A 12,906-nucleotide genomic window follows, 5' to 3' on the forward strand; every position below is an offset into this window, starting at 1 on the left:
TCTGCAGGGATACTGCCATTTTCTGTTGTGTCCCCCTCCCCCCCCGCAAACCAGGCGGGCGGCTTGGTGGCCCACGGAGGTGAGCAGAGGTGGGTCAAGCCCAGGGTTCTTTTGGCAGATGCCCGGTGGAGAACCGGTGCTGTATCGTATCCCTCCTTAGGCATCTCTGGTCTAAACTGACCAGCCCGAACGTCTGTAGTCGCGTCGCATACTTTGGACGCCTGCTCTTTACCCCTTTCCATTGTAAAAAGTGACTAGTTATTCCTGCCCTTTCTATCCCTGCTAACCGGTTACTGACCCACGAGCGGGCTGGAGCCGTCGGGAGGAGCTCGTGACTGAGTGCCAACCTCAGGCAGACGGTTAAGGAGCAGGGCACAATCCCCAGCTGGTTGTGTGTTCTAGACGGAGATGTCACCAAGGATCACGTTATGCATGATGTGCCTTTATGACTTTTTAAACCAAACTTGCTATTTGGGGATAATTTAAGCATTCTGTGCAGAGGACTTGAAATGTTTTTATTAACCTGTATTTTAGAATAACAATTTTAAATCTGTTCTTCTCACTTTAATAACTGATACTTCCTTTATCTGAGGACTATCTGTTAAACTGATTTTTGGACTAGGGAGATGGAATAGCAGCTTGCTCCATCCAGGACCGCCCGGGGGGGGAGGGGGCAAGTGGGGCAATTTGCCCCAGGCCCTGGGCCTCGCAGGGGCCCACATGAGAGTTTTCAGGGACCCCCATGAGAGTTTTCGGTGGGTCTTTGGCAGCAGTTCCTTCACCAAACACACCTGGATTGAGTGAAGAACCCGCTGCCGAAGACCCGGAGCTTCTTCCGCTCCAGGTCTTTGGCGGGAGTTTGGCGGTGGGTCCTTCACTCGCTCCGGGACCCGCCGTCGAAGTGCCCCCACGACCCGGAGCAGAAGGACCCCCGCTGCCGAAAACCCCAGGCCCCCTGAATCCTCTGGGCGGCCCTGGCTCCATCCACTGCACACACGGCCTGTTGTTGCAGTACTGAACCCTCAGGAACGGGGGCCTCCCTGTGCGGAGAATATTATGGTTGAAGAGCAGCGAAGAAATGAGGTGTTGTCTGTGTTACCATTTGGTCTGTACTAAGCGTTTGGGTTGGAGTCATTTGAGTCTTTGGTTAGTTATTAGTAACATCTTCTGCTTAGGCCTCCGAGTCGAAAGGCTGCTCGTGCAGCTCAACTTGGTCATTGTCTGTGGGTCAGTTAGACAGCTGCTTTCTTAGTCTGTTCAGTGCAGGGTCTTGAACCGCTCTCCTTAGGGTACCTGCCCGAGCTGATTGCATGGGCTGGGTCCGTCTTGCCCTCCTCTCCCCACAGAAGAGACATTTTCCGTCCCTTTCCTGTGGGGAAAATGCCACCGTGGTAACTTAGGAGCCAGTCTCTGTAAATGTTTTGCCAGCCGAGGGGTAGTTCACAGGAGCGGAAGGGGAGGAAGGCTCTGGCCCTTTGAGACAGAGTCAAGGCCTTAAGGCCAGAGGGAACCAGCGGGTGACTCAGAGGGACTGGGGGGCACCACTGCCCGAGGCCCTGCAATGGAAGGAGTGGAAATGATGCCACTGACTGTATGTTTGGGACAGTTCTGCCGGCTTTGGGTGCTCCGGGGGGGGGGGGGGGAGTGGAGGGGGGAAGGCACAGACCTGGTTCATGAGGGACCCTGGCCTCACCCGGCCCATCTGGTGTCTGGTGGGTGGGGACGCGGGGCTGGCCACGCTCGCCCCATGCCCAGGCAGGGAAGAGGTTCCCGTGTGGGCTCTGGTGCTGGGGGGAAGCGTTTCTTGCTGCCGCTGCACTGGAAGGGCCTGGTGCCTCATGCAGTCGCTGGTGGACTGGAGGAGACCCCCCTTCTGGGTGATGCGCCCCCTACATTTGGGGCAGGCCCACGGCCCGCGCCCGTGCAGATTCCCTGGTGTTCAGCGAGCAGCTCTTCCCGCGCTGACGCTCGCCCAGACACAGCCGCCCTGCAGGCGCTCTGGGTTCGAGAGCTGCTGGGGTCGCAGTGCTTCCCCGCTGGCAGCAGATGCTGCGACTCAGGGCCCCGCGTGGGGCCTCTCCCTGCTTCGCAAGGGCAGCTCCAGCGGGCGCTGTTTGGAGGGTGGCGCTGCAGCGCGCGGACCGGTCCAGCTGGGTTATTGCACTGGGCAGCTGCAAACAGCCCCAGCCCCGCTGGCAGGAACCCCCGTGCAGCCGCCCCAGTCACTGCCATGGGGAGGGGCCGTGGCGAAGGGGGGATTTTCTGCAAAAGCTTCATGATGCTGATGCGTGCCTCAGTTTCCCTCTGTGCTTCACGCTGCTGCCCAGTGGGTGCAGCCGGGCGCCATGCTGCCCCTGGGCAGTGCGGAGACATGAGCTGTGCGTGGTACCTAGCGGCAGTGGGGCGTTCGAGGAGGGGCTGACCCAACCCATAGCAATGGAGGAGCCAGAAGGGGCCCCCACGGCTGACCCATTGCCACAGCACCACAGGCTGCTGCAGCAGGTGGCACATGCCAGCCCAGCCTGGCAGGAGCGGTGGCGTTTGGAGACTCGGTCGCTCTCTGCTGGGCCCCAAGGAGCCGGAGCCGACGTTCCAGACCAGCAGGGCTCACTGGCCGCGCTGGCTGGGCCAGGACGCCCGGGTCTGAGCCCTCCCATCCCAGTGCAGCAGTAACGACGTCCCGAGGCCAGGCCCGGCGCCTAACAAACCCAGCATGGATTTGCAAAGGCTGCTGGGTCAGTGCAGATAGTGACTGACTGGAGAGCTGTGCCCGGCAGGGCCCAACATGGCTGGGCTGGACTCGCTGCGGGGCGTCATGGAGAGATGGGGATTGCAGGGGGCTGCAGAGAAAGACAGGAATCGCTGGAGCCACAGAGAGAGAGAGACAGGGATCGCGGGGGGCTGCGGAGAGAGACGGGGATCGCGGGGGGCCGTGGAGAGAGACGGGGATCGTGGGGGGCCGTGGAGAGAGACGGGGATCCCGGGGGGCCGTGGAGAGAGACGGGGATCGCAGGGGGCCACAGAGAGAGACGGGGATCGTGGGGGGCCGTGGAGAGAGACGGGGATCGTGGGGGGGCCACGGAGAGAGACGGGGATCCCGGGGGGCTGCGGAGAGAGACGGGGATTGCTGGGGGGGCCGCGGAGAGAGACGGGGATCCCGGGGGGCCGCGGAGAGAGACGGGATCGTGGGGCCGTGGAGAGACGGGATCGGGGGCGAGAGAGACGGGATCGCTGGGGGCGCGAGAGACGGGATCGTGGGGGCCACGGAGAGAGACGGGGATCGTGGGGCGAGAGAGACGGGATCGCTGGGGGCGCGGAGAGACGGGATCCCGGGGCTGCGGAGAGAGACGGGATCGTGGGGCCGTGAGAGAGACGGGATCGTGGGGCCGCGGAGAGAGACGGGGATTGCTGGGGGGGCCGCGGAGAGAGACGGGGATCGTGGGGGGCCGCGGAGAGAGACGGGGATCGTGGGGGGCGCGGAGAGAGACGGGGATCGCTGGGGGGGGGCGCGGAGAGAGACGGGGATCCCGGGGGGCTGCGGAGAGAGACGGGGATCGTGGGGGGCCGTGGAGAGAGACGGGGATTGCTGGGGGGGCCACGGAGAGAGACGGGGATCCCAGGGGGCTGCGGAGAGAGACGGGGATCGCTGTGGCCACGGAGAGAGACGGGGATCCCGGGGGGGCGTGGAGAGAGCAGACGGGGATTGCTAAGGCCCCGTCTTGGCGTCATGGAGGCCTCAGGCCTGCCCCGTGGCACTGAGGTGCCGGGGCCTGGCCCACTCCCACGGGACGGGTTACAGGGTGAGCCCAGACAAGCTGCTGTGGCTGCGTGACAGGGAAATCAGCCTCGCGGGGTAATACTGGCTCTGCCAGCACATCATGGCCAGCCCCGGCAGCAGGGCTGAGGCACCAGGGAGGAAAGTTCCTCTAACCCCATTAGCCGCCCCATGGACCTGGGGGCGCATCAGCCCCAGCACTGGCAAAACGAGACCGAACCCAGGCCAAGCTCAGCCCACACGAGCGTGGGGCCGCGTCGTGGGCCGTGCTACGGGTGAGACTCAGCGCTCCGGACCACGCCCAGCGCCTGCCGAGGATTGTGGGCTGTGGCAGGCCCCACATGAGCGGGGGCCGCGTCGTGGGCCGTGCTACGGGTGAGATTCGGCGCTCCAGACCACGCCCAGCGCCTGCCGAGGATTGTGGGCTGTGGCAGGCCCCACATGAGCGTGGGGCTGCGTCGTGGGTCGTTCTACAGGTGAGATTCGGCACTCCGGACCACGCCCAGCGCCTGCCGAGGATTGTGGGCTGTGGCAGGCCCCACACGAGCGGGGGCCGTGTCATGGGTTGTGCTACGGGTGAGATTCGCCGCTCCGGACCACGCCCAGCGCCTGCCGAGGATTGTGGGCTGTGGCAGGCCCCACACGAGCGGGGGCCGTGTCGTGGGCTGTGCTACGGGTGAGACTCAGCGCTCTGGACCACGCTCAGCAGCTCCCTTTAGGCGGGGGGAGCAGTGACAACCCCCCCTCCCCGCAACAGCTGGAGGAGTCGCCTTCAGACCCAGCTCTGTTCACTTTATTACTGAGCTACAGCAGGACAAGCCCGGGGGGCAGCGTGGGGGGCACTGGGGGACCTGCAGCTGGGACGCACGCTGCCATCTCGCTGTCTTCGCCGCACCTCAGCCGCCGGCACAGACCCAGTCCCGCCCGGGCCACGGGCCATGGGCCACGGGCCATCAGCGCTCGGGAAAGTCCCCCCCTGGCGAAGAGGAGAGAAAACCCAGTTAGGGAAGGGCTGTTCAGGGAAAGCGAGGCCCAGCCCAGGCCAGGGCGAAGGCTGGTAATGCCCCACACGTGGCGTCGTCAGATGCTCCTGCACCAGGCACGGGGAGGCAGAGAGGGTGTGGCTGTGTGTGCGATACCCACCGCCGTGCCATGCAGAGAGGGGATGCTGGGACCCGGGGGCACTGCTGGGATACAGTGTGTGCGATACCCACGGCCATGCCATGAAGTGGGGTGACGCTGAGACCCAGGGGCACTGCTGGCCCCTGAACCACCCCCACCCCGTGCCCGGCTGGCCCCCGAGCCCCGCCCCCGCCCCGTGCCCGGCTGGCCCTGAGCCCAGTCCCCGCCCCGTGCCCGGCGGGCCCCCAAGCCCCGCCCCGTGCCCGGCTGGCCCCTGAGCCCCGCCCCTGTGCCCAGCTGGCCCCTGAGCCCCACCCCGCCCAGCTGGCCCCTGAGCCCAGTCCCTGCCCCGTGCCCAGCTGGCCTCTGAACCGCCCCGAGCCCCGCCCCGTGCCCGGCTGCTCCTGACCCCGCCCGCCCCTGCCCGGCTGGCCCTCGAGCCCCGCCCTGTGCCCGCCTGGCCCCGAGCACCGTGCCCGCCCGCGCCCGGCTGGCCCCCAAGCCCCGCCCCGCCCCGTGCCCGGCTGGCCCCCGTGCCCCGCCCCCGCCCCGTGCCCGGCGGGCCCTGAGCCCAGTCCCCGCCCCGTGCCCGGCTGGCCCCTGAGCCCAGTCCCCGCCCCGCGCCCAGCTGGCCCCTGAGCCCCGCCCCGCCCAGCTGGCCTCTGAGCCCAATCCCTGCCCCGTGCCCAGCTGGCCCCTGAACCAACCCCGCCCCAAGCCCAGCAGGCCCCTGAGCCCCGTCCCGCCCGTGCCCAGCTGGCCCTGAACCGCCCCTCGCCCTGTGCCCAGCTGGCCCCTGAACCATCCCCGCCCCATGCCCAGCTGGCCCCTGAGCCCCGCCCCCGCCCGCGCCCAGCTGGCCCTGAACCATCTCGCCCCATGCCCAGCTGGCCCCTGAACCATCCCCGCCCCATGCCCAGCTGGCCCCTGAGCCCCGTCCCCGCCCCGTGCCCAGCTGGCCCTGAACCGTCCCCGCCCTGTGCCCAGCTGGCCCCTGAACCATCCCCGCCCCATGCCCAGCTGGCCCCTGAGCCCCGCCCCGCCCCGTGCCCAGCTGGCCCTGAACCATCCTCGCCCCATGCCCGGCTGGCCCTGAGCTCCCGCCCCTGCCCCGCGCCCAGCTGGCCCCTGTGCCCAGTCCCCGCCCCGTGCCCGGCTGGCCCCTGAGCCCAGTCCCCGCCCCGTGCCCGGCTGGCCCCTGAGCCCCGCCCCCGCCCGGCTGGCCCCTGAGCCCAGTCCCCGCCCCCGCCCGGCTGGCCCTGAGCCCAGTCCCCGCCCGTGCCCGGCTGGCCCTGAGCCCCGCCCCGCCCCGCGCCGGCTGGCCCCTGAGCCCAGTCCCCGCCCCGTGCCCGGCTGGCCCCTGAGCCCAGTCCCCGCCCCGTGCCCGGCTGGCCCCGGAGCCCACGCCCAGCCCCGGGCCCCGCGGGCCCCCGAGCCCAGTCCCTGCCCCGTGCCCGGCTGGCCCCTGAGCCCCGCCCCCGCCCCGTGCCCAGCTGGCCCCTGAGCCCAGTCCCTGCCCCGTGCCCGGCTGGCCCCTGAGCCCCGCCCCGTGCCCAGCTGGCCCCTGAGCCCCGCCTCTGCCCAGCTGGCCCCTGAGCCCCACCCCGCCCAGCTGGCCCCTGAGCCCAGTCCCTGCCCCGCGCCCAGCTGGCCTCTGAACCGCCCCGAGCCCCGCCCCGCGCCCGGCTGCCCCTGACCCCGCCCCGCCCGTGCCCGGCTGGCCCCGAGCCCCGCCCCTGTGCCCGCTGGCTGGCCCGAGCACCGTGCCCGCCCTGCGCCCGGCTGGCCCCTGCCCCGCCCCGTCCTGCGCCCGGCTGGCCCCTGCCCCGCCCCGTGCCCGGCTGGCCCCTGAGCCCCGTCCCCGCCCCGTGCCCCGCTGGCCCCAGAGCCCCGCCCCCGCCCCGCTGGCCTCTGAGCCCAATCCCTGCCCCGTGCCCAGCTGGCCCCTGAACCATCCCCGCCCCATGCCCAGCTGGCCCCTGAGCCCCGTCCCGCCCGTGCCCAGCTGGCCCTGAACCGCCCCCGCCTGTGCCCAGCTGGCCCTGAACCATCCCCGCCCCATGCCCAGCTGGCCCCTGAGCCCCGTCCCCGCCCCGTGCCCAGCTGGCCCTGAACCATCCCCGCCCCATGCCCAGCTGGCCCCTGAACCATCCCCGCCCCATGCCCCGCTGGCCCCGGAGCCCGTCCGCCCCGCGCCCAGCTGGCCCTGAACCGTCCCGCCCTGTGCCCAGCTGGCCCCTGAACCATCCTCGCCCCATGCCCAGCTGGCCCCTGAGCCCCGCCCCCGCCCGTGCCCAGCTGGCCCTGAACCATCCTCGCCCCATGCCCGGCTGGCCCTGAGCCCCGCCCCTGCCCCGTGCCCAGCTGGCCCCTGAGCCCAGTCCCCGCCTGCCCGGCTGGCCCCTGAGCCCAGTCCCCGCCCCGCGCCCGGCTGGCCCTGAGCCCCGCCCCGCCCGGCTGGGCCCCTGAGCCCAGTCCCCGCCCCGCCCGGCTGGCCCTGAGCCCAGTCCCCGCCGCGCCCGGCTGGCCCCTGAGCCCCGCCCCGCCTGCGCCCGGCTGGCCCCTGAGCCCAGTCCCCGCCCGCGCCCGGCTGGCCCCTGAGCCCAGTCCCCGCCCGCGCCCGGCTGGCCCCTGAGCCCACTCCCGCCCCGCGCCCGGCTGGCCCCTGAGCCCACTCCCGCCTCGCGCCCGGCTGGCCCCTGAGCCCAGTCCCCGCCTGCGCCCGGCTGGCCCTGAGCCCAGTCCCTGCCCGTGCCCGGCTGGCCCCTGAGCCCCGCCCCCGCCCCGGGCCCAGCAGGCCCCTGAGCCCAGTCCCTGCCCCGCCCGGCTGGCCCCTGAGCCCCGCCCCGCCCCGTGCCCAGCTGGCCCCTGAGCCCAGTCCCTGCCCCGCCCGGCTGGCCCCTGAGCCCTGCCCCGCCCCGCCCCGGCTGGCCCCTGAGCCCACTCCCGCCCCGTGCCCGGCTGGCCCCTGAGCCCAGTCCCTGCCCCGTGCCCGGCTGGCCCCGGGGCCCCCCCCCCGCCCCCGGCCCCGCTGGCCCCTGAGCCCAGTCCCCGCCCCATGCCCAGCTGGCCCCTGAGCTGTCCCCTGAGCTGTCCCCGCCCCGTGCCCGGCTGGCCCTGAGCCCAGTCCCTGCCCTAGGCCAAGCTGTGCTGACGCCTCCATTTGTGCTCTCAGAGGCTCCCCCCGCCCCGCCCGGCCCCGCCCCATGTGCTCCAAGGCCCGGCCCGGCCCCTGGCGCCCGCTCCAGCCACGTCCCAGGGCCAGGTCAGTTGAGTGCCCAGCCGGGCCAGCCGCGGGGCCCCCAGAGCAGCACGCCCTGAGCGGGGCCTGCGTCCGCTCGCTCCACTCACCCTGGCAGGGGCTGCAGTCACAGCTGTGGATGACGGGCAGCACCACCGGCTCCACCTCCCCGTCCTCGCACAGCAGGCTCAGGATGCGCACGGGGCTGACGGGGTCCAGGTGGTAGCTGCAGCAGTCACACAGCGTCTGCAGGTACGGCTCCTGCGGGGGAAGGCACAGCTGGGCGGCAGGGCACAGGCCACAGCCTGGGCTCAAGCTCTGCGGCCAGCGGGGGACAGACAGGGAAAGGGCCCCGGACCGGGCTAATGGGGGGGGGCTGTGGGTTGGGATCGAGGGACGTGAACTGCTGGCGGGGTCATGGGGATCCAGCTGCGTGTTAGATCCTGTTGTGCTGGCTACCACCATGCAGGGCTTTGCTCTACCTGGCTAAAGCCAATGGGTGGGCTAAGCCCGCTTCTTCCTGGCTTAATGGAAGGAGCAATTAACCCCCTTTTATGTGTGACAGGTGGAAACAACAGAAGCCCCCATGCAGGGCAACAGACCTAATGGCAAAGCCTGATGAGAAGTTAAACCAGGCGGGCTGAAGAGTTCCCTGCCTGCAAACACCAGGGAAGGGGAACGTCTGACGAGCGCTGGGCGTGAGGGAGAGGGGAAGCCAGCAGACAGCGGGAGGAGCAGTGGTGCAGGCGGCCTGCAGCGGGAGCAGAGACAGAGCTCTTTGGGCACAGAGCTCGCTAGAGGGGCGGGTTTGGGGACTTTGCAGCCAGGATCCTGCCTGTTGCTTGTTCCTACTGTGTTCAAGGAAAAAGACATTTTCCAGAGAGCTCTGCTCATCCCAGCTTGGTGACACCCCAGCCCTGGGAGGCTCCCAGCTCGGTGACGCCCCAGCCCCGGGAGGCTCCCAGAGAGCTCAGCTCATCCCAGCTCAGTGACGCCCCAGCCCCGGAGGCTCCCAGAGAGCTCGGCTCATCCCAGCTCAGTGACGCCCCAGCCCCGGGAGGGTCCCAGAGAGCTCGGCTCATCCCAGCTCCATGACACCCGAGCCCCGGGAGGCTCCCAGAGAGCTCGGCTCATCCCAGCTCGGTGACGCCCCAGCCCCAGGATTCCCTGGGCTCAGGGCAGCGTCTTGCCCCCAGTGAACGGCTGCAGGGATGAACAGACGGGGGGTTATGAGCAGCCAGCTTGGGTGGCCCAGTTGTGATGCTGCTGCAGAACCTCCCCCCGAGCAGAGACTGGTACCAGACCTGGGACACGCCCTGGCCATGTAGGTCAGAGCCAGCCAGGGCCCAGCTCAGGCCTAGCAGCGGAGGGTGAGAAGAGACCCCAGCTGAGCTGCAGAGAATCGGGCGTGTTCTCGGCCCACCCAGATACCAAGCAGGCCCCCCAGGATCTCGGCGCTGGATCTGTTTAGCAGTGCTCAGCCGGATTTAGCCTGGTGGATTGAGGACTCTCGGGGGCCCAGGCTGAAAGGGCAAAGCTTGGCCCAGTTTGCTCGAGTGGGGCTGACACACAAGGATGGGAGGCCAGCTGCTGCGTGTGGGATGGGCGCAGTGAAACGCATGGGAGCAGAGGACGCCGGCTCTGCCGTAACAGACACGCCGATAACGCTGGGGAACCTGCTGGAGCCAGGGGCTGGAGCCGGAGCTGGAGCTGGAGCCAGGGGCTGGGGAGCGGTCTGGAAGCTGCAGCGCTGGCCCGTGAACAGTCTGGCTAGCCGCCAGGGCAGGCGAGCTCATAGCCGGGGGATTTCATTCTGGCTGAGCAGGAGCGCTGCGAGAACGCCTGGAGAGACGCAGTCCAGGCCAAACAAATGACCTGCCGGCACTGTCCTGTCTCCAGCTAACGGCTCCATGCCGCGCTGGCTTTCCAGCTAGGAAAGGGGGTGGGTGAGCCCTGCTTAGGGACCCCGGGACTGCAGGGAACTGCCGCTGTGAAAGCTCCCGTGGGGTGGGCCCAGCAGTGGATGTTGGGTTTCGGTGGCGTGGGAAACGGGCTCGCGGGTTGCAATCTGACGCGGCGGATCTCGGGAGCGCTGGAGCACGGCTGACGGTGTCCCAGTGCCGGAACGGGAGCCCTTCCCGACAGAGGCCCGCAAAGCGCCAGGAAGGAACGGGAGGCTGCCGGCCACGCACACTGTGGAGTTTGCGGGGCTCTGGGGTTCCCAGCACTAAACCACTGCCCAGGCGGGCTGAGAAAGGGAAACCAGCCCCGGGGCCAGCAGGCCACGATCTGCCATTTTCGGTGTTGAAAAGGGCCCTTGGGGCTGCGCCGTCTTGGCCGATCCCCGTTTCCAATCCCCCTTCGTAATGGAGAGAGGTGCCGGTGGCCAGGCCTTGGGGCAAAGGGATTCAGCTCCCGGCCCCCCTCCACCGCTCTGCGTGGGAGGCCAGATCATGCAGCCCGGTGCGGTCTCTAGAGGCAGGAACCTGTGGCTCAGCTTGCCGCGTGGTGGCCCAACTCGGCCAGGCCCGGGACGCTGGTGAAGTGCTCGGGCCGGGGGCAGCACGGCTCCCACAATCCCTGCCTGGGCCCCTCGTGCCCGTCGCTCTCACTCACCTCGGAGATGACGTTGGTGCGGGAGGCGCAGCGCCCGCTGCAGTAGCTCACCTCCACGCCGGGCAGGGCGCAGCGTCCCTTGGTGATGTTCCGCACCTCGGTGTAGCGCTGGCAGGCGGCCGACGGCTCCTCTGCAAAGGAGTGAGGGGAGTCACACCAGCCCCCGTCCTGCGAGCCCTCCCAGGCCAAAGGATCCCTCCCAGCACCAGCGTGCAGCCTCCTCTGGGGGGCCCCCGGCAGCTGGCTAACAGCCCAGCGCAACAAGCAGTAGCCCCAGCACAGTCCAGAGGGGACGTGGGGGCCGACTGGGCCAGGATGCCTGGGCTAACAGGACGGCACCTGGGGCCTGAAGAATCAGGGTGAGCGTCAGGGCCACAATGTCTCCCCTGAGAATGGCATCTCCGGCAGCACAGCGCCCCTAGGGCCATGCGAGGGCACTGGGGTCAGCACCGACAGAGGGGAGAGCGCCCCCTAGTGCCCCCCCGCACACAGTGCCCCTAGGGCCAGGCAGGGGCACCGGGGTCAGCACCGACAGAGGGGAGAGCGCCCCCTAGTGTCCCCCCTGCAGCACACAGCGCCCCTAGGGCCAGGCAGGGGCACCGGGGTCAGCACCGACAGAGGGGAGAGCGCCCCCTAGTGACCCCCCTCAAGCACACCCCTCACGTAGGCCCACGCAGGTGCACCGGGGTCAGCACTGACAGAGGGGAGAGCGCCCCCTAGTGTCCCCCCTGCAGCACACAGCGCCCCTAGGGCCAGGCAGGGGCACCGGGGTCAGCACCGACAGAGGGGAGAGCGCCCCCTAGTGTCCCCCCTGCAGCACACAGCGCCCCTAGGGCCAGGCAGGGGCACCGGGGTCAGCACCGACAGAGGGGAGAGCGCCCCCTAGTGTCCCCCCTGCAGCACACAGCGCCCCTAGGGCCAGGCAGGGGCACCGGGGTCAGCACCGACAGAGGGGAAAGCGCCCCCTAGTGCCCCCCCAGGGCCAGGCAGGGGCACCGGGGTCAGCACCGACAGAGGGGAGAGCGCCCCCTCGTGTCCGCAACACACAGCGCCCCTAGGGCCAGGCAGGGGCACCGGGGTCAGCACCGACAGAGGGGAGACCGCCCCCTAGTGCCCCCCCCACACACAGCGCCCCCAGGGCCACCCCAGACACTCCCCGTGCGAAGAGGCCCCAGTGGCTCCCTGCCGCGGGTGACTCCGTACCGAACGATTCTCTCCGGCACACGGGGCAGCAGCTGCCGGGCTCCTGCACCTTCACTTCCCCCTGGGGAGAGAGCGAGCGTGAGTGACAGGCGGGCGCAGGGCAGCTCACCCCGCGGCCAGGCCAGGGCCCGGCCCACAGCCCGTCACCCGTCTCCACAGCCGGGGGTGGCTCCGGCTGTGTCCCTGCTCCGGCCTGCGGTGTCCCCAGGCTAGGAGCCGGCCCAGGGCCATGCGGCCCAGGCTCAGAGTCGCTCTTCCCTTGGGAGGGATCTCCCAGCACTGGGCCCCCTGAGCCCCCCACGCCAGCTCCTTCTGCTGTGCCCCAGGGGCTGCTGGGAGAGGCGGGGGGCGGGGGAGGACCAGGGCTTGTCCCTGTGCCCAGGCCCAGGCAGGGGGTGCACAGGCTGGTCCGGTTGAAAAGGGGAGCGTGAGGCTATGGGGGGCAGGCTGCCCATGGGCGCCCCAAGGGGCATCACAGCTCTGCCTGGGGGACGGGACCAGATGTGCGGCCAGCCCTAGGTGGCTCCGCAGCAGCAGCAGGAACACGGGCTGAGCCGAGCCAGGCCAAGCCGGGGAGAGCCGAGCCGAGCCAGGCCGAGCTGAGCCGAGCCAGGCCAGGCTGAGCCGAGCCAGGCCAAGCCGGGGAGAGCCGAGCTGAGCCAGGCCGGGCTGAGCTGAGCCAGGCCGAGCTGAGCTGAGCCGAGCCAGGCCGAGCCAGGCCAAGCCGGGGAGAGCTGAGCCGAGCCAGGCCAAGCCGGGGAGAGCCAAGCCGAGCCAGGCCGAGCTGAGCTGAGCCAGGCCAAGCCGAGCCAGGCCGTACCTCGAGGCAGAAGAGAGGGGGGCAGCCGGCCGTGCACACGGCCCTCCCGTTCAGGCAGTGGCAGCTCTCACAGGCCTCCTGCCACTCGGCTCCGGGCTGCGGGGAGAGAGAAGAAACGTTGGAACCAGC

The 12,906-nt window shown here is 70.0% G+C and overlaps 1 protein-coding gene and 1 non-coding gene across 2 annotated transcripts in view; one reads left to right on the top strand and one right to left on the bottom strand.

Annotated features, from left to right (window-relative positions):
• The first annotated feature begins 518 nt into the window (after nt 1–518).
• LOC120399690 lies at nt 519–710 on the top strand. The gene has a single exon (XR_005595299.1). It is a non-coding gene; the product is annotated as a U2 spliceosomal RNA (small nuclear RNA).
• A 3,836-nt stretch (nt 711–4,546) lies between these two features.
• Nucleotides 4,547–12,906, bottom strand: part of LOC120399329 (SCO-spondin-like) — a 162,555-nt gene continuing 154,195 nt past the window's right edge. The window contains exons 110-114 of the mRNA XM_039527511.1: nt 12,778–12,873; nt 11,958–12,018; nt 10,755–10,885; nt 8,249–8,399; nt 4,547–4,751 (exon numbers count right to left, since the gene is read on the bottom strand). Coding sequence (XP_039383445.1) covers nt 4,729–4,751; nt 8,249–8,399; nt 10,755–10,885; nt 11,958–12,018; nt 12,778–12,873 — 462 coding nt within the window. The 3' untranslated portion in view covers nt 4,547–4,728. The remainder of the gene's footprint in view (nt 4,752–8,248; nt 8,400–10,754; nt 10,886–11,957; nt 12,019–12,777; nt 12,874–12,906) is intronic.

This window comes from Mauremys reevesii, linkage group 2 (assembly GCF_016161935.1).
Source record: "Mauremys reevesii isolate NIE-2019 linkage group 2, ASM1616193v1, whole genome shotgun sequence".
Classification (NCBI taxonomy): Eukaryota; Metazoa; Chordata; order Testudines; family Geoemydidae; genus Mauremys; species Mauremys reevesii.